This window comes from Schistocerca nitens, chromosome 4 (assembly GCF_023898315.1).
Source record: "Schistocerca nitens isolate TAMUIC-IGC-003100 chromosome 4, iqSchNite1.1, whole genome shotgun sequence".
NCBI classification, from domain to species: domain Eukaryota; kingdom Metazoa; phylum Arthropoda; class Insecta; order Orthoptera; family Acrididae; genus Schistocerca; species Schistocerca nitens.
Genome location: NC_064617.1, coordinates 424636582 through 424661893, shown reverse-complemented (window position 1 = coordinate 424661893; position 25312 = coordinate 424636582). Strand labels below are relative to the sequence as shown.

Sequence of the window (25312 nt, the reverse complement as noted above, 5' to 3'; positions counted from 1 at the left end):
AAGAACACCGTGAATTCATTGTCCCAGGAAGGGGAAACTTTATTGACACATTCCTGGGGTCAGATACATCACATGATCACACTGACAGAACCACAGGCACATAGACACAGGCAACAGAGCATGCACAATTTCGGCACTAGTACAGTGTATATCCACCTTTCGCAGCAATGCAGGCTGCTATTCTCCCATGGAGACAATCGTAGAGATGCTGGATGTAGTCCTGTGGAACGGCTTGCCATGCCATTTCCACCTGGCGCCTCAGTTGGACCAGTGTTCGTGCTGGACGTGCAGACCGCGTGAGACGATGCTTCATCCAGTCCCAAACATGCTCAATGGGGGACAGATCTGGAGATCTTGCTGGCCAGGGTAGTTGACTTACACCTTCTAGAGCATGTTGGGTGGCACGGGATACATGCGGACGTGCATTGTCCTGTTGGAACAGCAAGTTCCCTTGCCGGTCTAGGAATGGTAGAACGATGGGTTCGATGACGGTTTGGATGTACCGTGCACTATTCAGTGTCCCCTCGACGATCACCAGTGGTGTACGGCCAGTGTAGGAGATCGCTCCCCACACCATGATGCCGGGTGTTGGCCCTGTGTGCCTCGGTCGTATGCAGTCCTGATTGTGGCGCTCACCTGCACGGCGCCAAACACGCATACGACCATCATTGGCACCAAGGCAGAAGCGACTCTCATCGCTGAAGACGACACGTCTCCATTCGTCCCTCCATTCACACCTGTCGCGACACCACTGGAGGCGGGCTGCACGATGTTGGGGTGTGAGCGGAAGACGGCCTAACGGTGTGCGGGACCGTAGCCCAGCTTCATGGAGACGGTTGCGAATGGTCCTCGCCGATACCCCAGGAGCAACAGTGTCCCTAATTTGCTGGGAAGTGGCGGTGCGGTCCCCTACGGCACTGCGTAGGATCCTACGGTCTTGGCGTGCATCCGTGCGTCGCTGCGGTCCGGTCCCAGGTCGACGGGCACGTGCACCTTCCGCCGACCACTGGCGACAACATCGTTGTACTGTGGAGACCTCACACCCCACGTGTTGAGCAATTCGGCGGTACGTCCACCCGGCCTCCCGCATGCCCACTATATGCCCTCACTCAAAGTCCGTCAACTGCACATACAGTTCACGTCCACGCTGTCGCGGCATGCTACCAGTGTTAAAGACTGCGATGGAGCTCCGTATGCCACGGCAAACTGGCTGACACTGACGGCGGCGGTGCACAAATGCTGCGCAGCTAGCGCCATTCGACGGCCAACACCGCGGGTCCTGGTGTGTCCGCTGTGCCGTGCGTGTGATCATTGCTTGTACAGCCCTCTCGCAGTGTCCGGAGCAAGTATGGTGGGTCTGACACACCGGTGTCAATGTGTTCTTTTTTCCATTTCCAGGAGTGTACAACCCAGAAGGCAAAAGTCTGCTTGCATTGCTTACCACTTTGACTGAAATTACATCTTGCTGCAACTACATAGTAGCTACTCGCCAAACACCAAATTTCTTTAAAATTCAAACTACTTAGATCAGAGAGCAGTCAAAATTTCTGAACCATTTTGTACAGCTTGATACCAGACTGTAGTAGAAGAGGATTTTAACAAACAGGACCAGTAAACTGACTTGATTCATACTGAAAAAGAAATTGATGGAGGTAGACCACCTAACTTTCACTTGTTTAGTTGAAGCAAGCATACAGTTGAGAGATAGACACCAGACTAATCAGCTGTTGATGCTGAACCAAGAACTTTGGCAATTCTTTGTGTTTAGCCAACACCTCTATTTGTCTAATACATAATTTAAAAAACTTTTAAGCCATGCTACTCAATGGTCTGATGCACAGTGGGAAACATCCTCATCACCTCTTTCCTGCCTGACGCTGCAGACAAAAACAATCCACACAATCATTCAAGAAGCTACAACCAAAGGAACATTAATAAAATTTCAAGCAGTCAGTAATGATAGAGTTCACAAAGTGAATGGCAAACTGCAAATAAACTCCTGAGCATTGCAAATGTCATTGATAAGCAAGTGCTTTCCTTTCAAAGTGCAACCCGACAACAGTAAGACATGCAGCAAGATAGATAATGCACAGATCAATACGGTGGATAATTGTAAGCTTCATATGACACAATGAAGAGCTTTGCTACCTCATACTGATGTATTTGTCGGCAGCCAGACATCAGTTGACATGGCCGTGGCATATGACATATGGGCTCCTCAACAATGTTGTCAGATATTAGGATTACTGTATGGCTCAGGTACCTGTGATTCAAACTCATACCAATACTCAAACTAGACAGGGATGCTGATTCAGTTTGTGTGCTAATCAGAAATAAAAAATTATGATGATGAACTGGAACCCTAGAAATATCTATGTACACAAATGATTAGTATATAAATGAGAATATAATTTGTGCTCCAATGCAGCTGCATTAGATGCAGTAATAATCAACAAGTGTAGTTCATGAATTTATTCGAGGAAAAAAAGGAGACAAGAAAAAAATCTTACAAATAACTTTTTAGACAATCTTGTATTTCTACATATAAGAAATGATAAAGTAAATACATTTAGAAAATAACTCCCAAGTTATCACACCATCTTTGCTGCAAATTCCTTGTTTTGTGTTCGAATATTCTGAAGAACAGAATTTTCATTGTCTTCTTTTAATAATTCAGCTTGGAAGTCCAGTACAGCCCTAATTCGTTCCTTTACTTTTTGTACACTTAGAGCATCACACTGTATAGAAATGGGAATCACATCATGAAACTGCAGCACCCTTCTTGGGAGACTATCTGGTTCTAGCTCTTCCATATCTGTTAAAAGTTCAGTACATTAAATAGGTATTAATATGCAGTATTCTGCTGTTAATAAAGTAATCATTCAAACACAATTTTACCAGAGACAATTGTTAAGGTATTTTCATTATATAATAATATCATAACAGACTAAAAAAACTGGGAATGCAGCAATCTAGACTGTATTATAACAAACATGGAACAATGTACCATGAAGATCACCTTATATGTTTTTTCAGGAGAGAACTATTGTATTTTTCTAAGGCAATTTCATCAGTGTAGTATGTCGAAAGATAAATCAGGAATGCAGATGAAAGCAGTGCACTCAATTAGGGACCAAATATGGGAGTAAAATGCTAAGGAATCACTACTCTGGGGTAAAAAAATTGAAAGATAATGGTTTATCACCATGTCAGCAATGAGGTTGTTGGAGACAGAACACAAGCTCAGAATTGGGAAGGATGGGAAGGAAATCATCCATTCCTTTCCAAAGGAGCAGGCCAACATCTGTCTTAGGCAATTTAGGGAAACTATGGAAAACTTAAAGCTCAGTAGTTGGATGGAGATCTGAACTGCTGTCCTCTCAAATTCATGCCAAGTGTCTTACCTCTGCACTGTTTTACTCAGGTGGGATCTCATGCTCATATACATTATTACTATTATTATTATTATCAGAAACTATTTTCTTGATTTGCTTTTTTAAGTCTTATGTTATCAGGAGAAAGAAAACTGGCGTTCTATGGTTCGGAGCGTGGAATGTCAGATCTCTTAATCGGGCAGGTAGGTTAGAAAATTTAAAAAGGGAAATGGATAGGCTAAAGTTAAATATAGTGGGAATTAGTGAAGTTCGGTGGCAGGAGGGACAAGACTTCTGGTCAGGTGAATACAGGGTTATAAATACAAAATCAAATAGGGGTAATACAGGAGTAAGTTTAATAATGAATAAAACAATAGGACTGCGGGTAAGCTACTACAAACAGCATAAGGAACATATTATTGTGGCCAAGATAGACACGAAGCCCATGCCTACTACAGTAGTACAAGTTTATATGCCAACTAGCTCTGCAGATGATGAAGAAATTGATGAAATGTATGATGAGATAAAAGAAATTATTCAGGTAGTGAAGGGAGACGAAAATTTAATAGTCATGGGTGACTGGAATTCGAGAGTAGGAAAAGGGAGAGAAGGAAACATAGTAGGTGAATATGGATTGGGAGTAAGAAATGAAAGAGGAAGCCGCCTGGTAGAATTTTGCACAGAGCATAACTTAATCATAGCTAACACTTGGCTCAAGAATCATAAAAGAAGGTTGTATATATGGAAGAATCCTGGAGATACTAAAAGGTATCAAATAGATTATATAATGTAAGACAGAGATTTAGGACCAAGGTTTTAAATTGTAAGACATTTCCAGGGGCAGATGTGGACTCTGACCACAATCTATTGGTTATGAACTGTAGATTAAAACTGAAGAAATTGCAAAAAGGTGGGAATTTAAGGAGATGGGACCTGGATAAGCTGACTAAACCAGAGGTTGTACAGAGTTTCAGGGAGAGCATAAGGGAACAATTGATAGGAATGGGGGAAAGAAATACAGCAGAACAAGAATGGGTAGCTCTGAGGGATGAAGTAGTGATGGCAGCAGAGGATCAAGTAGGTAAAAAGACTAGGGCTAGTAAAAATCCTTGGGTAACAGAAGAAATATTGAATTTAGTTGATGAAAGGACAACATATAAAAATGCAGTAAATAAAGCAGGCAAAAAGGAATGCAAACGTCTCAAAAACGAGATCGATAGGAAGTGCAAAATGGCTAAGCAGGCATGGCTAGAGGACAAATGTAAGGATGTAGAGGCTTATCTCGCTAGGGGTAAGATAGATACTGCCTACAGGAAAATTAAAGAGACCTTTGAAGAAAAGAGAGCCACTTGTATGAATATCAAGAGCTCAGATGGAAACCCAGTTCTAAGCAAAGAAGGGAAAGCAGAAAGGTGGAAGGAGTATATAGAGGGTCTATACAAGGGCGATGTACTTGAGGACAATATTATGGAAATGGAAGAGGATGTAGATGAAGATGAAATGGGAGATATGATACTGCGTGAAGAGTTTGACAAAGCTCTGAAAGACCTGGGCGAAACAAGGATCCGGGAGTAGACAACATTCCATTAGAACTACTGATGGCCTTGGGAGAGCCAGTCCTGACAAAACTCTACCATCTGGTGAGCAAGATGTATGAGGCAGACGAAATACCCTCAGACTTCAAGAAGAATATAATAATTCCAATCCCAAAGAAAGCAGGTGTTGACAGATGTGAAAATTACCGAACTATTAGTTTAATAAGTCACAGCTGCAAAATACTAACGCGAATTATTTACAGATGAATGGAAAAACTGGTAGAAGCCGACCTCGGGGAAGATCAGTTTGAATTCCGTAGAAATGTTGGAACATGTGAGGCAATATTTATCTTACGACTCACCTTAGAAGCTAGATTAAGGAAAGGCAAACCTACGTTTCTAGCGTTTGTAGACTTAGAGAAAGCTTTTGACAATTTTGACTGGAATAATCTCTTTCAAATTCTGAAGGTGGCAGGGGTAAAATACAGGGAGCAAAAGGCTGTTTACAATTTGTACAGAAACCAGATGGCAGTTTTAAGAGTCAAGGGGCATGAAAGGGAAGCAGTGGTTGGGAAGGGAGTGAGACAGGGTTGTAGCCTCTCCGCGATGTTATTCAATCTGTATATTGAGCAAGCACTAAAGGAAACAAAAGAAAAATTTGGAGTAGGTATTAAAATCCAGGGAGAAGAAATAAAAACTTTGAGGTTCGCCGATGACATTGTAATTCTGTCAGAGACAGCGGAGGACCTGGAAGAGCAGCTGAACGGAATGGACAGTCTCTTGAAAGGAGGATATAAGATGAACATCAACAAAAGCAAAACGAGGCTAATGGAACGTAGTCGAATTAAGACAAGAAGAGAATAGAAGCTTTCGAAATGTGGTGCTACAGAAGAATGCTGAAGATTAGATGGGTAGATCACATAACTAATGAGGAGGTATTGAATAGAATTGGGGAGAAGAGAAATTTGTGGTATAACTTGACTAGAAGAAGGGATCAATTGGTAGAACATGTTCTGAGGCATCAAGGGATCACCAATTTAGTATTGGAGGGCAGCGTGGAGGGTAAGAATCGTAGAGGGAGACCAAGAGATGAATACACTAAGCAGATTCAGAAGGATGTAGGTTGCAGTAGGTACTGGGAGATGAAGGAGCTTGCACAGGATAGAGGAGCATGGAGAGCTGCATCAAACCAATCTCAGGACTGAAGACCACAACAGCAACAACATGTTACTTTTCACAAAACTGTAGGGCAGATTTACAAGCCGATTTATGATTTGGCAGGGAAAACTGCTGGCAAGTGCTGTGCAAAGAGTCTTGATGCATGAACACTACCAGGCAATCAACTAACAAGGAAACTGTCCAATCTGACATGTACCGGGTGATCAAAATGTCAGTTTAAATTTGAAAACTGAATAAATCCTGGAATAATGTAGATAGAGAGGTACAAATTGACACACATGCTTGGAATGACATGGGGTTTTATTAGAACCAAAAAAATACAAAAGTTCAAAAAATGTCCGACAGATGGCACTTCATCTGATCAGAATAGCAATAATTAGCATGACAAAGTAAGACAAAGTAAAGATGATGTTCTTTACAGGAAATGCTCAATAACCACCATTCCTCAACAATAGCTGTAGTCAAAGAATAATGTTGTGAACAGCACTGTAAAGCATATCTGGAGTTATGGTGAGCATTGGCGTCGGATGTTGTCTTTCAGCATCCCTAGAGATGTCGGTCGATCACGATACACTTGTGACTTCAGGTAACCCCAAAGCCAATAATCGCACGGACTGAGGTCTGGGGACCTGGGAGGCCAAGGATGACGAAAGTGGCGGCTGAGCACACGATCATCACCAAACGACGCGTGCAAGAGATCTTTCACGTGTCTAGCAATATGGGGTGGAGCGCCATCCTGCATAAACATTGTATGTTCCAGCAGGTGTTTATCAGCCAGGCTGGGGATGATGCGATTCTGTAACATATCGGCGTACCTCTCACCCATTACGGTAGCAGTTACAAAACCAGAATCGTGCATTTCTTCAAAGATAAAAGGCCCGATAACGGTAAATGTGGTAAATCCAACCCATACCATGACTTTCTCATCATGCAATGGATTTTACACGAGTTCTAGGATTTTTGGTGGCCCAAATTCTGCAGTTGTGGGCGCTGACAGATCCTAGGAGTGCAAAATGAGCTTTGTCGGTCCACAACACGTTACTCAACCAATTGTCATCTTCCGCCATCTTTTGAAACGCCCACACCACAAATGCCCTCCTCTTCACTAAATCGCCAGGTAACAGTTCATGATGCCGATGGATTTTGTACGGATAACATCGGAGGGTACGCCTCAGTACCAACCAAACAGTAGTGTATGGAATGCCGGTGCGACGTGCAACTGCATGAGCGCTGACTTCCCCGTGCATAGACAAACCCGCTACAGTCTCCATTTCTTCCTGAACTGTCTCAGCAGCATTACGCCTTGTGCTTGGTCGGCCACTACAGGGTCTATCATCTAAACAACCCGTGGCTTCGAACTTTGAAATCATTCTTGCCACAGCTGCATTTGTCAATGGACATTTACCGATTCAAATTCCCTTCCTATGGCGATAGGAACGTAATGCTGAACTAGCACATTCCCCATTCTGATAATACAGCATCACTAAAAACGCATTTTCAGATAACATCAACATGCTGTGGCTGCTGGCGCATCTGATTCTCCCTCTCATTACAGCTCCTTTTATACACGATTGTCATGCGCAGTCACTGACGTTTTGCTGTCCAGCGCCATCTGTCGGACATCTTGTGAACTTTTTTTTTTTTTTTTTTTTTGTTCTAATAAAACCCCATGTCATTCCAAGCATTTGTGTCAATTTTTACCTCTCTCTCTACAGTATTCTGTCGTTTATTAAGTTTTCAAATTTATACTGACTTTTTGATCACCTGGTAGAATTTTTTATACAGGAAGAATATACCGAAAGAAACCCAATGTCAAAATTTCCGAAGTCCTAGCTCACCTGACAGCTGGCGAATTGTATACCCTTGCCGTAGCTGTTGCAGACCATATATGCGCAACATGGCGGGCACATGTCCTCGACGGACGGCATATCAATAAACAGATAACATGGCACAATGTGATCATAATATGTAAAGTGAATTTCAGTTTCCATTGATAGTTTCTCTGAAATAACTGTTCACAGTTACTATTTGCTTAAATTTGCACCTCATATAACATACATAATAATTAGCAATTGCCTCTGTGATATCGCTCTGTGTTAACAATGGAGATAAAACTGAATTCACTTTCTTTGTGATTCTTGGCATGTTGTTGTTGTTGTGGTCTTCAGTCCTGAGACTGGTTTGATGCAGCTCTCCATGCTACTCTATCCTGTGCAAGCTTCTTCATCTCCCAATACCTACTGCAACCTATATCCTCCTGAATCTGTTTAGTGTATTCATCTCTTGGCCTCCCTCTATGATTTTTACCTTCCACGCTGCCCTCCAATATTAAATTGGTGATCCCTTGATGTCTCAGAACATGTCCTACCAACCGATCCCTTCTCCTAGTCAAGTTGTGCCACAAACTTCTCTTCTCCCCAATCCTATTCAATACCTCCTCATTAGTTATATGATCTACCCATCTAACATTCAGCATTCTTCTATACCACCACATTTTGAAAGCTTCTATTCTCCTCTTGTCCAAACTAGTTATCGTCCATGTTTCACTTCCATACATGGCTACGCTCCATACAAATACTTTCAGACACGACTTCCTGACACTTAAATCTATACTCGATGTTAACAAATTTCTCTTCTTCAGAAACGCTTTCCATGCCATTGCCAGTCTACATTTTATATCCTCTCTACTTTGACCATCATCAGTTATTTTGCTCCCCAAATAGCAAAACTCCTTTACTACTTTAAGTGTCTCATTTCCTAATCTAATTCCCTCAGCATCGCCCGACTTAATTCGACTACATTCCATTATCCTCGTTTTGCTTTTGTTGATGTTCATCATAAACCCTCCTTTCATGACACTGACCATTCCGTTCAACTGCTCTTCCAAGTCCATTGCTGTCTCTGACAGAATTACAATGTCATCGGCGAACCTCAAAGTTTTTATTTCTTCTCCATGGATTTTAATACCTACTCCGAATTTTTCTTTTGTTTCCTTCACTGCTTGCTCAATATACAGATTGAATAACATCGGGGATAGGCTACAACCCTGTCTCACTCCCTTCCCAACCACTGCTTCCCTTTCATGCCCCTCAACTCTTATAACTGCCATCTGGTTTCTGTACAAATTGTAAATAGCCTTTCGCTCCCTGTATTTTACCCCTGCCACCTTCAGAATTTGAAAGAGAGTATTCCAGTCAACATTGTCAAAAGCTTTCTCTAAGTCTACAAATGCTAGAAATGTAGGTTTGCCTTTTCCTGATCTAGCTTCTAAAATAAGTCGTAGAGTCAGTATTGCCTCACGTGTTCCCATATTTCCACAGAATCCAAACTGATCTTCCCCGAGGTCCGCTTCTACCAGTTTTTCCATTCGTCTGTAAACAATTCGTGTTAGTATTTTGCAGCTGTGACTTATTAAACTAATAGTTCGGTAATTTTCACATCTGTCAACGACTGCTTTCTTAGGGATTGGAATTATTATATTCTTCTTGAAGTCTGAGGGTATTTCGCCTGTCTCATATATCTTGCTTACCAGATGGTAGAGTTTTGTCAGGACTGGCTCTCCCAAGGCCGTCAGTAGTTCTAATGAAATGTTGTCCACTCCTGGGGCCTTGTTTCAACTCAGGTCTTTCAGTGCTCTGTCAAACTCTTCACGCAGTATCGTATCTCCCATTTCATCTTCATCTACATCCTCTTCCATTTCTATAATATTGTCCTCAAGTACATTGCTGTTGTATAGACCCTCTATATCCTCCCTCCACCTTTCTGCTTTCCCTTCTTTGCTTAAAACTGGGTTTCCATCTGAGCTCTTGATATTCATACAAGTGGTTCTCTTTTCTCCAAAGGTCTCTTTAATTTTCCTGTAGGCAGTATCTATCTTACCCCTAGTGAGATAAGCCTCTACATACTTACATTTGTCCTCTAGCCATCCCTGCTTAGCCATTTTGCACTTCCCGTCGATCTCGTTTTTGAGACGTTTGTATTCTTTTCTGCCTGCTTCATTTACTGCATTTTTATATTTTCTACTTTCACCAATTAAATTCAGTATTTGTTCTGTTACCCAAGGATTTCTACTAGCCCTCGTCTTTTTACCTACTAGGTCCCTGAAACTCTGTACAACCTTTGGTTTAGTCAGTTTATACAGGTCCCATCTCCTTAAATTCCCACCTTTTTGCAGTTTCTCCAGTTTTAAACTACAGTTCATAACCAATAGCTTGTGATCAGAGTCCACATCTGCCCCTGGAAATGTCTTAAAATTTAAAACCTGGTTCCTAAATCTCTCTCTTACCATTATGTAATCTATCTGAAACCTGTCAGTATCTCCAGGCTTCTTCCATGTATATAACCTTCTTTTATGATTCTTGAACCAAGTGTTAGCTATGATTAAGTTGTGCTCTGTGCAAAATTCTATCAGGCGGCTTCCTCTTTCATTTCTTACCCCCAATCCATTGTGCAGGGAGAAGACCACCCAAGAGGGATCATTGCCGACAAAATTTTATTAAATAAATTTTCCATGCATAATGTTCGGCCGTAGCCGGCTTGGGCATAGTGTGGTGGAAGGTGCTGGCCGGAAGACCATGGTCGGCACATTCCTGCCACGTGCTCCTCGGTCAGACTCAAGTCCCACGGGTTGGTTGCGCTGACGGGGGTACGCTACTAGCAAGGCGCGTTGGCAGAATCAATCCTCCAATCAGAGACTAATCATGTGATCACGTGGTGACGCAGCTGGGAGTGGCGAGGGCGGCTTGGAAACAGCTCTGCGCTCTCTTAGCTTCAGACCTCGGCCCCAAGTAGTCGCTCCTCTAGCCTCTGCCTCTCTGATGAGCAGACGGCAACCCCTCTTGGGGCTGCTCAGCCCTACGTAGGCACCAATGTATCATCGTTACAGGAATAAACTGGGTCCATTCCACTTCATTACTTTTCATTTTACAACGCCTTCCGCTCCTGACCTCTATCCTGACGAACATGTGGTGTCAGAAATGGGATGCGACCCACCTTACGGTTGTAAAATCAACTCATCAGTTGAGTATGAGTACTACAAAGGGGCCGAGGCTGAGTAAGTAAAGGAAACTAGACCGAACGTGGCGAGGCTGCAGCACGCCATGCGCGTGCCAGCCAGTTGCCTGCATTGCAGAATGTGCGTGGCCGCGCACTAGCGCGCCACAAGTGTGACGCAGTTCGCCGCCGGACGCGAGCCGAGGAGGGTCCGTGATGCAGTCACACTCGCCGCTGCTGCTGTCCGTAGCTGCCACGGGTCACCGCCTGCGCCAGGGTCCGGGATGTGGCCCTCGCGCCGCCCCGCCGTCGCAGCTGTCCGTGCTGTCGCCCGCCGCCTGCTGCGCCCGCACGTGATCAACGCGCCTGCCGCCGCTCGTCGACACCGCCGTCCGTCGTCTGCACGCCACTAAATATTGTAAGTCGCTAGCAACGCTACGGTGGTGTAGATGCCCACACTATTGTAACCTGCCAATCACCAGGCAGCAATCGGAACCAGGAGCAGCTGGAGAGGATAAAGATCCCCTGTTGGCGCTGCAGTCCCAGTTAAATCAATTAATTTTAACTAACGCGGAGCTTAAGCAACAGATAGATGATCTTGAAATGGCTTCTCCGCAATCTAATGTTGCTAAGCAAGTGCTAGTGGAAGAACAGCCGAAGCAGGTGACTCCACCACTCACTAGTGCAGAATCACCTGTGGCAGTAGCCACCTCTACTTTGGTGCAGAGCTTTCCAGCAGTAGCGTTTATTCCGGCGTTCGCTGGAAAGCCGCACGAGGATATTCAAACGCTTGTCCAGAATATCCAGGACATTGGAAAGCTTTGCGGTTGGCCAGATGAATTTCTCTTAAACGTGATGAAAGTGAAACTCACCGGCGAAGCGTGGAACTACGTGCAGTCGGTCGAGAGCTTGAAAAATGCCCCTACCTTCCAGTCCCTTGCAACAGTGTTGATTGAAAGGTATACAGACAAACGTGGTACTAGTTACTATCGCGACTTGCTTTCCACCCTTAAGCAAAAAATGGGTGAAGATTTAGAAGCATTCGCGGACAGGATTAGAAGCGTCGCATGCCACACGTACGCACTAAGTGCCAGTTCTGCTCATAACGAGGTTCTGTTGGAAGAATCAGAATGTCGTGCGATAGACGTGTTTATTTGTGGCATAAACCCTCAAATAGGGGGCGAAATCAAGGTAGCTTCCCCCCGCATCTTACACGAAGCCGTGTGATTAGCACTCTTGAGAGAGGAGGCGAGCCGATTTGTGGCCGTCTCTGCGCGGCAAAGCGAGCCCCGACGTGTCTTTTCGAACGATACTAAGTGTGGGCGCTGTAATAGACAAGGACATGTGGCAGAGCAATGTCGCGTGCCATATTGTCATCAGTGCCGGAACATGGGTCACCAAAGCGTGCATTGTCCAAATAGTAGGCCACAACCACCTGCAAATTCCAGGCGAAATGCAAACCAACCACAGAATTCGGGAAACGGCCGCGGGGCAGGAAGTGCCACCCCTCACGGCCCCCGTTAAAAATAGTGACCCCCCTAGCTTATAAGGGAATCACGCAGGTGGCAAGCGTGGTTGTCTATGGTGTTAGAGGCCGCAAACCAATACGCGTGCTAATTGACACAGGCGCACAGATCAGCTTGGCATTTTTATCGAAGAGAGATAAAAGAACATTGCAAACGCCGCGGTACCATATCAGTGGTATTGGTCCCGGCATAGTGAAACCTGATGGCAGCTGTTGTGTTGAGTTCATGTTGGACTCCACAGAATATGCTTTTACGATGGAGGTTGTACGAAACAGGCGCACGGATTACGACATCATCCTGGGAAGTGACTTTCTGCGTCATTTCCAGGGGGTTATTGACTATAGGTTAAATACCGTCCAATTCGGCGACAATGTGCACCGGTTTGGACGTGACTGCACATTGCGGGCGAGCGGAGCTGGGAAAAAAGGATCCGTTTCCCAAGTTTCGGAGTCTCCCGTAACGATGCTAAAAGCCAATAATCCCGTGGAGATACCAGAAGGCACAGGAAAGATCCTTTGGGTGCCTGTCGGGATACGTGAATCCGAAGAGGTTCATTTCTTGGTACATCCACTCTGCCAGAATGAAACTCTTGAGCAGATGCAGGTCCACGTAAAACGTAGCCTGTGCAAAGCGCAGCAAGTACAAAAAGAAAATTGCGTACCCGTGTGTTTAGACAATTTTAGTCACAAGCAAGCTTTAATACCGCGTGGTACAGTATTAGCCAGCTTACAGGTTATCACAGAAGATGAGTTGCCAATGAGAACCCCTTCTCTGAAAAAGAAAAAGACTGCTGCCGCCTCTCAACACCTTTTGACAATCACGTCACATGTGACAGATAAATTTAAAGCTAAGCTTAGTCACCTCCCATTGCATGAACAAAAGCTAATAAATGAAGTATTGAATGAGTATTCATGGTTGTTTGAAGACAGGAAATATTTAGCAGCAACAGATCTAATCCAACATGAGATTCCAACCGGAAATGCTAGGCCAATAGCTCAAAAAGGGTACCGAATTCCCTACCATCTTCAGTCAGTGGTAGAGGAAACTATACAACAGCAACTAGAAGCAGGAATAATACAACCCTCTTCTAGTGCGTGGTCTAGCCCAGTTGTAGTCGTTCCAAAGAAATCTATAGACGGAGAAAAATCCTATCGCCTCTGTGTAGACATGCGAGCAGTAAACAAAGTTACTACTCCAGATCATTATCCATTACCCCGGATTGATGAAACACTCGATCGTCTGGGCAATTGCCGGTACTTCACAACATTAGACATGCGCAGTGGGTATCATCAAATTCCAATTGCTCCTCAAGATCGAGCTAAGACAGCTTTTGTAGTTCCTGGTGGCTTATATGAATTCTTAAGGATGCCTTTCGGGCTTCGCAACGTGCCAGCAACCTTTCAGCGATTTGCAGATCTGCTATTATGTGGGTTGAAACCTACTATGTGCCTTGTGTATCTTGATGATATAATTATATTTTCAAAATCCATTGCTGAACATGCTGAACATCTACGCAGTGTACTGTTGCGCTTGGAAAATGCTAATTTAAGCTTAAAATTAGAAAAATGTTCTTTTGCTCAATCACAAGTGCAGTATTTAGGTCATGTCATCAGTTCCAGCGGAGTCAAGCCAGATCCACGATTAACTGAAGCAGTAGACACTTTTCCTATTCCAACAAATTTAGAGGAATTACAACCCTTCCTTGGCCTTGCAAATTATTACCGCCGTTTTGTTAAAGATTATGCTACTATTACCAAACCACTTACTAAATTGTTGAAAAAGGATACTCCTTTTGTTTGGATGGATGAATGTTCGACTGCCTTTCAAACAGTGAAAACTATTTTAACTAGTTCACCTCTACTTGTTTACCCAGACTTCGCTGAACCTTTTATTTTATCTTGTGACGCATCTGATTTTGCTGTAGGATGTGTCCTAAGCCAAGTGCAAGATGGTGAGGAAAAACCCGTTGGGTATGCCTCTCGTCAACTGAATAAAGCAGAAACTAATTACAGTACTACAGAAAAGGAATTGTTTGCCCTTCTTTTTGGAATTAATTATTTTAGATGTTACCTTTATGGTCGCAAGTTTACAGTTCTTACTGATCACTCTGCTCTGCAGTGGTTATTGAATCTTAAAGACCCTAGCAGCAAACTTATGTGCTGGGCCATGAAACTGTCAGAATATGATTTTGAAGTTCGGCACAAGCCTGGTCGGTTGCATCAAACTGCTGATGCATTAAGTAGAAAAATGCGTGTCATTCAATCAGATGAGGTAACAATTGAAGAGTTAAAAGAAGCACAGCAGGTGGAAGTTCAACGTCAAAGATATGCCACCTTGCCAGAATTTGAAGTAATAGACGACCTTTTGTATCGAAGAACTCCCCATGGAAATCGTTTGGTAATACTGGAATGCTTGCAGCAACGTATAATACGGCAATGCCATGATACAATCCAAGCATGTCACAGCGGAAAACACTCTACGAACGCTCGAATTGCAACACGTTATTGGTGGCAATACCGACCACGTGACGTGGACAGGTATGTAAGATCTTGCCTGCCGTGTGCACAACGAGCACAAAATAGGCATCCGCGAGTGCTGCTGCAAACACTTCCTCAGGCATCTTCACCCTTCGAAATTCTTGCTTTAGATTTCCAAGGTCCTTTTCCACAGTCGCAACAAGGTAACAAATATATTTTGTCTGTTATTGATCACTTTTCACGTTATCTAATTTTGGTTCCCCTCCCTGACATGACAGCTGAAACTGTGGCGAGAGAGTTTGTAAATCGTGTGATACTACCTTTTGGAAGTCCTGATGCCATTTTAACGGATCAAGGAACCAATTTCATGTCTGATTTATTTGTACAAGTTTGTAAATTGCTAAGAATCAAAAAATGACGTACAACTCCCTTCCATCCTAAAGCCAACGGTCGCGTTGAACGTGTACACCGTACAATCTGTAAAATGTTATCCTATTATGTTGCAAAAACGCACGCTGATTGGGACAGATATGTACCGTATATTTCTTCTGCATACAACACCCGAATACATGAATCCACGGGGTATACCCTACGAAGCTGTGTTTGGACGGCCGATGAATTCGCCGTTCGAAATAGACAAACTACGTCAAGGTGTAGAAATAAAGGAAGTAAAAGGTTTAGCCCGCTGGCTAAAAGCGATCTGGTATAAGGTAAAGAGGAATAATATCAAAGCTACTAATAAACAGTTGCACAGGCAGAACAAAAATGCTGTTTTACCGACTTATCAAACAGGTGATTTAGTGTTACTACGAAACCCGGCAATCAAAAAGGGACGAACTAAAAAGTTCTCTCTCCGCTTTGAAGGCCCGTATCGGATTGTACGGTTGACCTCACCAGTCAATGCAGAACTGCAATTGACCGATCGTATGGTGATAGTGCACTTTGACCGCCTGAAACCTTACCACGGTAGGGCTGTGTCACCACAACAGGTCGCAGACCCCGATCCGCCTGTGTCACCTCCACCTCAAGTGGAACAAAGATGAAAGAAAAAATGGAGGAGATTACCTCCACAGGATTGTAGATACCCTTTGCGGAATCGACACCCTTATGGGTTGAGGTCGCGTGATTAATCACGCCTAATTAGAGTTTTATGTTATGTTTTATTGCAGCTTAGTTTAAGTCATTTTCTCCAGGGACTTGGAAGCAAGACGTGCCTGGCCACCACGGAGTTCCCAGCCATTCTCAATTGTCAATTTCCAGTCCTGTCATGTATTTTGCTCATTTTTATATGTATGATTATATTTTATGTTTTGCAAGCAACGCCAAGCATTAGACGTCATGCAACTGACTTGCTTCAAATGCAACCATTACACTTGGTGTTGGCAGTACCGCTGCTGCTAACTCCGAATAATATTCTTCAATGTCCTCTATTGCCATCTATTTGGCAAACCAGTACATGTGGAGTATTTTTACTCCGAGCTTTTCTTAATACTTGTTACGTTGACGTCTAGTGTATTGTACTATATGTCGTAGTTCTGTATTTGCTGCAGCTAATCGTAAGTAATCGGAACAGATAAAGCCAGGACTTGAAATGCATACGCCTCGTACGCTTTGTTTACAGGACCAGCTGTTGGCAGGGCAACACATCAGCTGTCGCCTCCCCTCCTCTCTTCAGCGCTGTCCCATCTCCTCGCCAAGAACTGGCCAGCGGCCATCATTTTTTCTCAGCCAGTAACAGCGCTCCGCGCGATGACGTATCTTATCACCACGTGCGCTGCCGCCTCCAGCGTCTCAACACGCGGCGCGTCCGAGTAGTTACAAAAACAAACCGCAAATTACTGCCCTATCCTCTGTGTATGACAGACTACAATGCATTTACCATCATTTTATATAACTAACAGCATTTTTAAAAAACTCTTATTCTAGATAATTAGCAATTTATAATTCATCGTTATTTCTTGTACACGCTAAGCGCGTGATATTTGTCGCTGCAGTAGCGGCCGGTCTCTTGCGGCTACACGCCGTCTCACATAACCGCTGACGTGCCGGTGCCTACTCCGCACCTATGCGTGCGCTGCGCGCTCGCTAACAGCTCCAAGCTGGTTTCTTTCATGCAGCCGGATGACACGGCAAACAAAATTCATTCAAACATCCCAATAAATCTTAACATAAATATTAAGTAGATGTGATTCATTGTTTAAATTCTTTTCCTTGTTTTGTTTCACATTAGCTGGATAAATCACACAAAGTTCTTAATGATTTACATTATTCTGCATACCTTAGTCTGCCAATCCTATAAGTGAAGTTTCACTACTGCTTTGCTTCATTGTATAAGCTACAAACTACAGCCCTAATCCTCTTACACATCGAACTATGAGGACATTTAACGTTATCCTCCTTGGACAAGGCCAGATATGGGCAAACCAATGCAATGCCACGGGTTTTTCACACTACTGACGAGGCACAAACGACCAATCCTCCGGGCTGCCGTATATCGGTGGGCGATTGTTCCTTGGTTGCTACACAGTTATTTTTGCCCTACCCATTTATTTTACTCTACTGCCGTGGTCATTGTTCTATCCTGTTTTCTTTCTTCTGTCGATGAGGAGGCCCCTACAACATGTTAGGTACCCTCTTCCGACAGTACCGGTCTTTTAATCTTACCACCTATTTACACTGAGATATTGCTCTCCCTTGTTGCAGTCTTGCCCCAAAATATCGGCCGATGATCCATTGTGAGATACGTACTTTGCCTCTAATTAGCCGGTGATGTAAGCGCTACGGGAACTGTGCCTAGTTGTCCTTTCAGTTCAATTTGTTATCGTCAGTTTTAAAACTAACACACACGCAGCCTAGCAGCCAGCCCCAGGTGGCCAGTGTTACATGTTAACGTTGAGCGTTTCGACTACTTAGAGCGTTATTATTATACATCATTGTGTTTTTATTTTCTGTCAATATATGTCATTGTGTTTAATTATGTCATTATGCTAGCGCTAGTGGTTTATAGTTCATGATTTTCATTTTATGTAGTGTTATGTACTGCGCGCACAAAAAGTGACGCTATTTATGCATGTATGCTATTCTAGCTTCAGAGCTATTTTTATTGCTTGAACAGTCGACATTTTCCTAGTACAGCAGGTCGCTAATAACGCCACTGATACTTTTATTCCATGTATCGCAGGAAACCCATGTGCCTACACCAATTCTTATTAAGTCAGATGGACGCCCTTAGGCCCGCTGAACCACGGTATCAAAAAAAATGGCTCTGAGCACTATGGGACTCAACTGCTGTGGTCATAAGTCCCCTAGAACTTAGAACTACTTAAACCTAACTAACCTAAGGACAGCACACAACACCCAGCCATCACGAGTCAGAGAAAATCCCTGACCCCGCCGGGAATCGAACCCGGGAACCCGGGCGTGGGAAGCGAGAACGCTACCGCACGACCACGAGATGCGGGCGAACCACGGTATCGCAGATAGCTCCAATGCACTGCCTACCCCTCAATTATTAGACAGGTTGCCTTAGCACTGTTCGCAAGTTGCTCCATTGCCCTGCAAATTATATAATCATCAATCCAAGTCTGCAGATTGCACTAATGCACTGCTGAACTTATTAGTCGAGTCACTCGCAGGTAGCTCATTTGCACCGCGAATTTGTACTTATACGTCGCCGAATCCTAGGCTCCTCGGTTGACCACAAAACAATTCATACATCAATTACCGTGAGACAATTTGCACTCACACTACGCCTTTGGCACTCAACCACAAATGAACTGAGCCCCAGACGCTCTTTTATTACATTTTATACAACGCCACTTTCTTCTACATGGCAATTCCATTGCAAAATCATTGGATTCTGCCAAAGATTCAGATACCGTTCCCCAAATGGCAGCCTTTTCCGTTGCTGAATGGATTCGTTGCTTTTCACCATCTGACAGTGCAAACTGCACTTTTAAGAACAATGTTGTTATATACACACACTGTCGGATTCTACTGACGTAGTCCCTTATGCACTTCGTCAACCGACTAAAAAACAACATCCCCTGATGGATTTCGTATCCGATTCGGAAGTTTATGTTCGGGAAATATTCCCTTTATTTTATTTCTTGTCAATTATTATTACTTCAATGTCATGTCTTATTGTTATCAATTTATAGTTATGATTAATGTTAGTACACTTTATGGTTATACGTTATTTTGTGTCATACTCGGTATTCCCTTTTAATTTTCATTGTTTCTCGACTGGAAGTATCTCTGATAGCACCTATTGGCCTTCAATTCGTATCCGCCATCAGCTACCATTAGTCACACATTTACACAACACTTCATACGCCCAATAACAACTTACAACACACTCACACTGTTCATATCCACACTACCTTGGTGTAACTTGTTGATGTTACCAGACCCCTATTGTCATATATTAAGTACATGAACAAGGCTTTTATCGTCTATGCCCTCCGCTCTTCGGAAGGGGGAAAGGGAAGTACGTACGTATGTATGTTATGTTCAGTAGCAGTTTCTTTTAATCAACAACGTAATCAATTTACCTGTTGAACACTTAAGTTGTTCTGTTAAAATGGAATCAAACGTCTTTGTGACATCAGCTATTCATTTATTATTGCTTTGCAATAAACTGTTACTTTTAAGTTGCACTTACAATGTCTTAGTCTCGGACGCAGAGCCACTAGCACTCTCCGACGCTGTTATCTGAGCTCAGCACTCTGCCGGCTCAGCGCTGATAAAGCTGCGCTACGCCGCCTCCACTGCTTCACGCCCAGCCTCTGTATTCACGAGCAACAGACTCGCTCTCGCTAACATTCATTTCCGACTTCAGTACAGTTAATCTCTCTATTGACCACTTCTGTAAGTAAAGATCCTATGATTATTGAGTTAACTTGAGTTGTCCTACCATCATTCGGGTTTTCTACAGCTGAAAAACCACTCAATATTATTTCTGAAATTTATGAAGTACTTCACCTGTCTCGCCGTGTCGAGCCTTAGCGAGGTGGGTGCCCCTGCGTAGTGGCCAATGCGTGGGAGGTGCCTAGGCTGTGCAGGTTTACACCGCGATCACAGGATTCCTTCTCATTTTATTCATTAAAAAAAAAAAAAAACCTTTCTTCGTACAAAATCTCAAATTAATTAACGACACTTGGCCTTCGTCCCATAGCAGGTTGAAAAATTTTTTACAGCGAGTTACGCTTAGTCTGCGCTGCGTAGTACTGCCTCCGCGTTCAGCGTCTTTTTTGCTGACGCATGATTGATCAGCGGATACTCAGTGTTGAATTACACCATTGTCTTGCCGCCTTGCTACCCCCACGGCTGCCAAACTGTTGGTTGCCTGCCGTCATTCTACTTCGTGGCCTTCTTCATCAGTAAGCGTGACTGAACGGGTCCATCGTCGCTACTTGCCAGGTAATTATTGCTACAACGTTGTACCCCCTCTGTCATCTCTGAATTACTCATCAAGTAAGCCAGGAAATTTTTACTTGTAGGGTCACTAATACCTTCTCTCGCAGTCGACCGTTATCAACATTGGAAGCTGAAAGCAACCTCCGTTCAAATGGCTGTCAATTTATCATCCGCAATGGGAAGCATATTAATCTCAATGGTTGTCGTCGTCGCCGTTAAGGCGCCTCCATTTCACGTCTACCCTTCAACATCTGGCGTGCTTTTTGGACGTCGTCATAATCTGGTGCATACTCCACATTATGCTATTGTGTTAGCTGATGTCAACTTAACATTATTAGAAGAGGAAGACCATGCTTTATATGATACAGCTCAGCAATTGTCAAAATATGAAACCTTCTTGATGCAGACGAAGGAACATGAGTTTCTCCGATCTTTGTGGGAAGTGACTAGAATTATTTCAACCCTTCGAAGTCAATTGAACAGTATTAGGGATGCAGTACCACGGCCTCGTTACAAACGAGCCTGGTTACCCGTTGGAGGTACATTATTAAAATCTGTCTTTGGGACTCCTGAGGAAACAGACGCACTTTCGGAAACACAAGTTAATCACGAAGTGTTGGTACATCAACAGGTGTGCCCGACACATCTTGAGAATAACCTGTTAGCCACAACTAGACAAATATAAGTTGTAGCCGACAGATTAATATGACACTATGGTGCACTTGAACAATCCTTTAACCAAGAGTGGACTCATCTTTGCTCGGGATTACGTAATCTGTCTATCACATTGGACATTGTGAAGACCACACAGATTCTTTTATTTAATATACACACAGCACAGTTACATGTGCACATGTTACACTCGGCCATTCAACTCAGACTGCAAGGAAAGCTCAGTCCACATCTGTTACCCTCAGAGCCCTTCTTGCACATCCTACACAATGTGTCATCGCAAATTTTGGCCCCTAAACAAATGCTTAATGCCGTGCGGGAAAGCAACCTCCCCTTTTACTATGCTGCGTTGGAGGTCTGAGTTACCCGTAATTCGGACGGTATTCGGATGCGAATGAGGTTGCCAATCACGTGCGCAAATTGCGAATATGAGTGCTATCAAATATACACTTTTCCAGTCTCTTGGGCTACCCTTCACCACTGTGTTGTTTGGCAGACTCAAGAATTTTTAATAGTTAGTCGGGATCGACAAAACTCACGCCACTCTCTCTCGCGCTGAAATATCCAGTTGCTTCCATACAACACATTACTTATGCTCCATGCTAATTTTACACACTAACACTACTGAGTGCGAGATGTCACTGTTTTTAGCTGAAACTACTACACCTCCATGTCCTCGTGTTCTAGTCTCACTTTGTCAACCAATAATTCATCCTGTTGGCAACAGTTTTCTGTTCGCTGTTCCACAGACTGTCACTGCCACCCTGGTGTGCCACCGTTCAATGTCAGAGACTGAATCGTACTGGGTAACACTGAATAATAGTGGCCTAGTGTATAATAGTTCAAGATGTGATGTATACGCTGCTTCTATGAGGATATCAGCTCAATTGCACTCCACCTTTCATGTCACCATTCCCACATTTACCTTATACCTTCCTGAACTCTCTTTTAAACTCCATCACCATGAGAAGCTAAAGAATTTACCGAATACCAATGATTCAGATCTACTCCAATCGATCAATCATCTCCTTACCCAGGAACACAACCAAGTTGCTCTTGACCGAGTGGCCTCACATATTGCTGATTGGCACCAAACCAAGAGATTAACCACCGTTGTATTACCCAGCGCTGGTTCGGTAATCATCATTGTAATGATTCTGATATAGTATCCTGGATACTCTGTAAAAGAGGGTTTTGCAAATGTTTCACTTCCTTCCGAGAAGTAGTACCACCCCCACAACCTGAAGGTGAATATCACACCTGAAAGTACCTGCCAACCTTGGTGCATGCGATCAGGCATGACCCCCCCCCCCCCCCCCCCCCCCCTTAGAATTAAGTTGTAGTCTGGGTGTCAGGTCAATGAACTAATTTTGTAATGGATTTGTATTTCTATGTAAAGTCTATGGAATCACAATTTAACTGTCGAGTCTAAACCCTCATGTAAGTCATTTTGTTTTCTCTTTAAATTTTTGTCATTTCGTAATGTTCTCATTCACCCACTTGGGCAATTACCATTGTAATCCTAGATTTAAGAACTCAAAGTAATATTAAGGGGAAAAACCCCCTTGTGACTGTTAGGCCTGGGAGCATTCTCTCACCCCCACGAGGGTGGAGTGTTTCAATGTGCTGTGCTCCGGTGCCCCTCATCATCGCCTGGGTACCCACCACCATTGATACCGCCGACACACACTCACAGCATGGCGCCGCCCCACTGCCGTCGCACCAACTTCACAAGTTTGTTATTCAAGAGCCTTCCTCCAGGACCTTCAGGCCACTTTGTAACTTTTGCACATATTGATATCACTATGTTATGGATGTTAATTTCTGGGACCCTTCATAATGATCATATATTTTTTAAATGGAATAATCAATTAGAATAAGCTCATTCATTTTCATCCAGAGAGCCTTCTTCGGAAGGGGAAAGGATGTGCAGGGAGGAGATCCCCCCCCCCCAAGAGGGATCATTGCCGACAAAATTTTATTAAATAAATTTTCCATGCATAATGTTCGGCCGTAGCCGGCTTGGGCATACTGTGGTGGAAGGTGCTGGCTGGAAGACCATGGTCGGCACATTCCTGCCACGTGCTCCTCGGTCAGACTCAAGTCCCACGGGTTGGTTGCGCTGACGGGGGTACGCTACTAGCAAGGCGCGTTGGCGGAATCAATCCTCCAATCAGAGACTAATCATGTGATCACGTGGGGACGCGGCTGGGAGCGGCGAGGGCGGCTTGGAAACAGCTCCGCGCTCTCTTAGTTTCAGACCTCGGCCCCGAGTAGTCGCTCCTCTAGCCTCTGCCTCTCTGATGAGCAGACGGCAACCCCTCTTGGGGCTGCTCAGCCCAACGTAGGCACCAATGTATCATTGTTACAGGAATAAACTGGGTCCATTCCACTTCATTACTTTTCATTTTACAACGCCCTCCACTCCTGACCTCTATCCTGAGGAACACCATATTCGCCAAATACGTTTCCTTCTCTCCCTTTTCCTACTACCGAATTCCAGTAACCCATGACTATTAAATTTTCATCTCCCTTCACTATCTGAATAATTTCTTTTATTTCATCATACATTTCTTCAATTTCTTCGTCATCTGTAGAGCTAGTTGGCATATAAACTTGTACTACTGTAGTTGGCGTGGGCTTTGTGTCTATCTTGGCCACAATAATGCATTCACTATGCTGTTTGTAATAGCTTATGCGCACTCCTATTTTTTTATTCATTATTAAACCGACTCCTGCATTACCCCTATTTGATTTTGTATTTATAATCCTGTATTCACCTGACCAAAAGTCTTGTTCCTCCTGCCACCGAACTTCACTAATTCCCACTATATCTAACTTTAACCTATCCATTTCCCTTTTTAAATTTTCTAACCTACCTGCCCGATTAAGGGCTCTGACATTCCACGCTCCGATCCGTAGAACGCCAGTTTTCTTTCTCCTGATAACTTTTTGTAGAGTAAATAAAAATAATTCTGACAGAGAGGTTACAGGTCAGGGGGTGATGCCATAATTGAAGTATAATGCTGGGAAAAAAGATCATGATTGGTTTCACAAATTAAATTTGCATATTCAGGTGCTTCACTTAATACAAAGAGATAAAAAAACTTATCCGAAATTCAGCCATGCCAAGAAACAGACAAATAAAAGTGATAAAGTCTGTGTCTACTGACAATCAAAAGATTAAAGGTTCTTTATAAACCTGATAAAGCCATTCCCCAACATTTATATCCAGGGATTTAAAATTTCTGCCACCAATCTTCAACTACTTCACCAGGGTAATTTTCTAAATATTTTAGAATAATTGGAGATTTTTTGAGCACTGAAAAGAGCACGAGAAAATTCCCTCAACTCCCAGACAGATTTATGTCACAGAAACATTCTACTCAATTTTGATTATTTAAGTGAATGACATTTTCCAGCCCTACCACTGTTTTTTTAATAATGTAAAAGACTTTTCATTTGTGAAAACAATTCTATCAATTGTAAGGACACTGCATTGGCTAGTGCTGGCATGTAGGACCCTTTGAAATTAGTTGTAACAGTAATGCTGACTTATGTGACTCATAAACAGAATATATTATTTTTGATTATAGAAGTTTGGTAATTTAAAATGTGCAGGCAGCTCCCAACATTTCAGTCAAGGTATCTGGTTAGTTAATGTCTGTGACACTGTGCACACATGGCTTTCAACATAGGCCTCACTACAGATTGCAGTTAGTTGGTCTGGCAACAGCAGCTCTTTCTCCACAGGCTGTCTACAATAATGGTAAAGTGTGATAACTATTGACAACTGTTTCTTTTCTAATGTTACAATCTCAGCAGTTCTGCTGAGTATTTTAATTATTTTTTATTATATATTATTTTAATATCTACTACATTCTTACTTTGATGTTTTTAGATTGGGGATGGCCTTATCCCTCAATACATTTTATCATAGATGCTCACACATTTATGAGTCAGAAGTTTTAAATACCTGGATGTAAATGTTGGAAATGGCTTCATCTGGTGTAAATAGAACCTTTAATCTCTTGACTGTAAGGAGACACAGACCTTATCGCTTTTATTTGTCAGTTTCTTGGCATGCCTAAATTTCTGACAAGTTCTTTTATCCCTATGTATTTAGTGAAGCACTTGAA

The 25312-nt window shown here is 43.2% G+C and overlaps 1 protein-coding gene across 1 annotated transcript in view; it reads right to left on the bottom strand.

Annotated features, from left to right (window-relative positions):
• Positions 1-2513: 2513 nt before the first annotated feature.
• Positions 2514-25312, bottom strand: part of LOC126252972 (GTP-binding protein 10 homolog) — a 79969-nt gene continuing 57170 nt past the window's right edge. Inside the window, exon 7 of the mRNA XM_049953993.1 lies at positions 2514-2815. Within this exon, the coding sequence (XP_049809950.1) occupies positions 2592-2815 (224 nt within the window). The 3' untranslated portion in view covers positions 2514-2591. The remainder of the gene's footprint in view (positions 2816-25312) is intronic.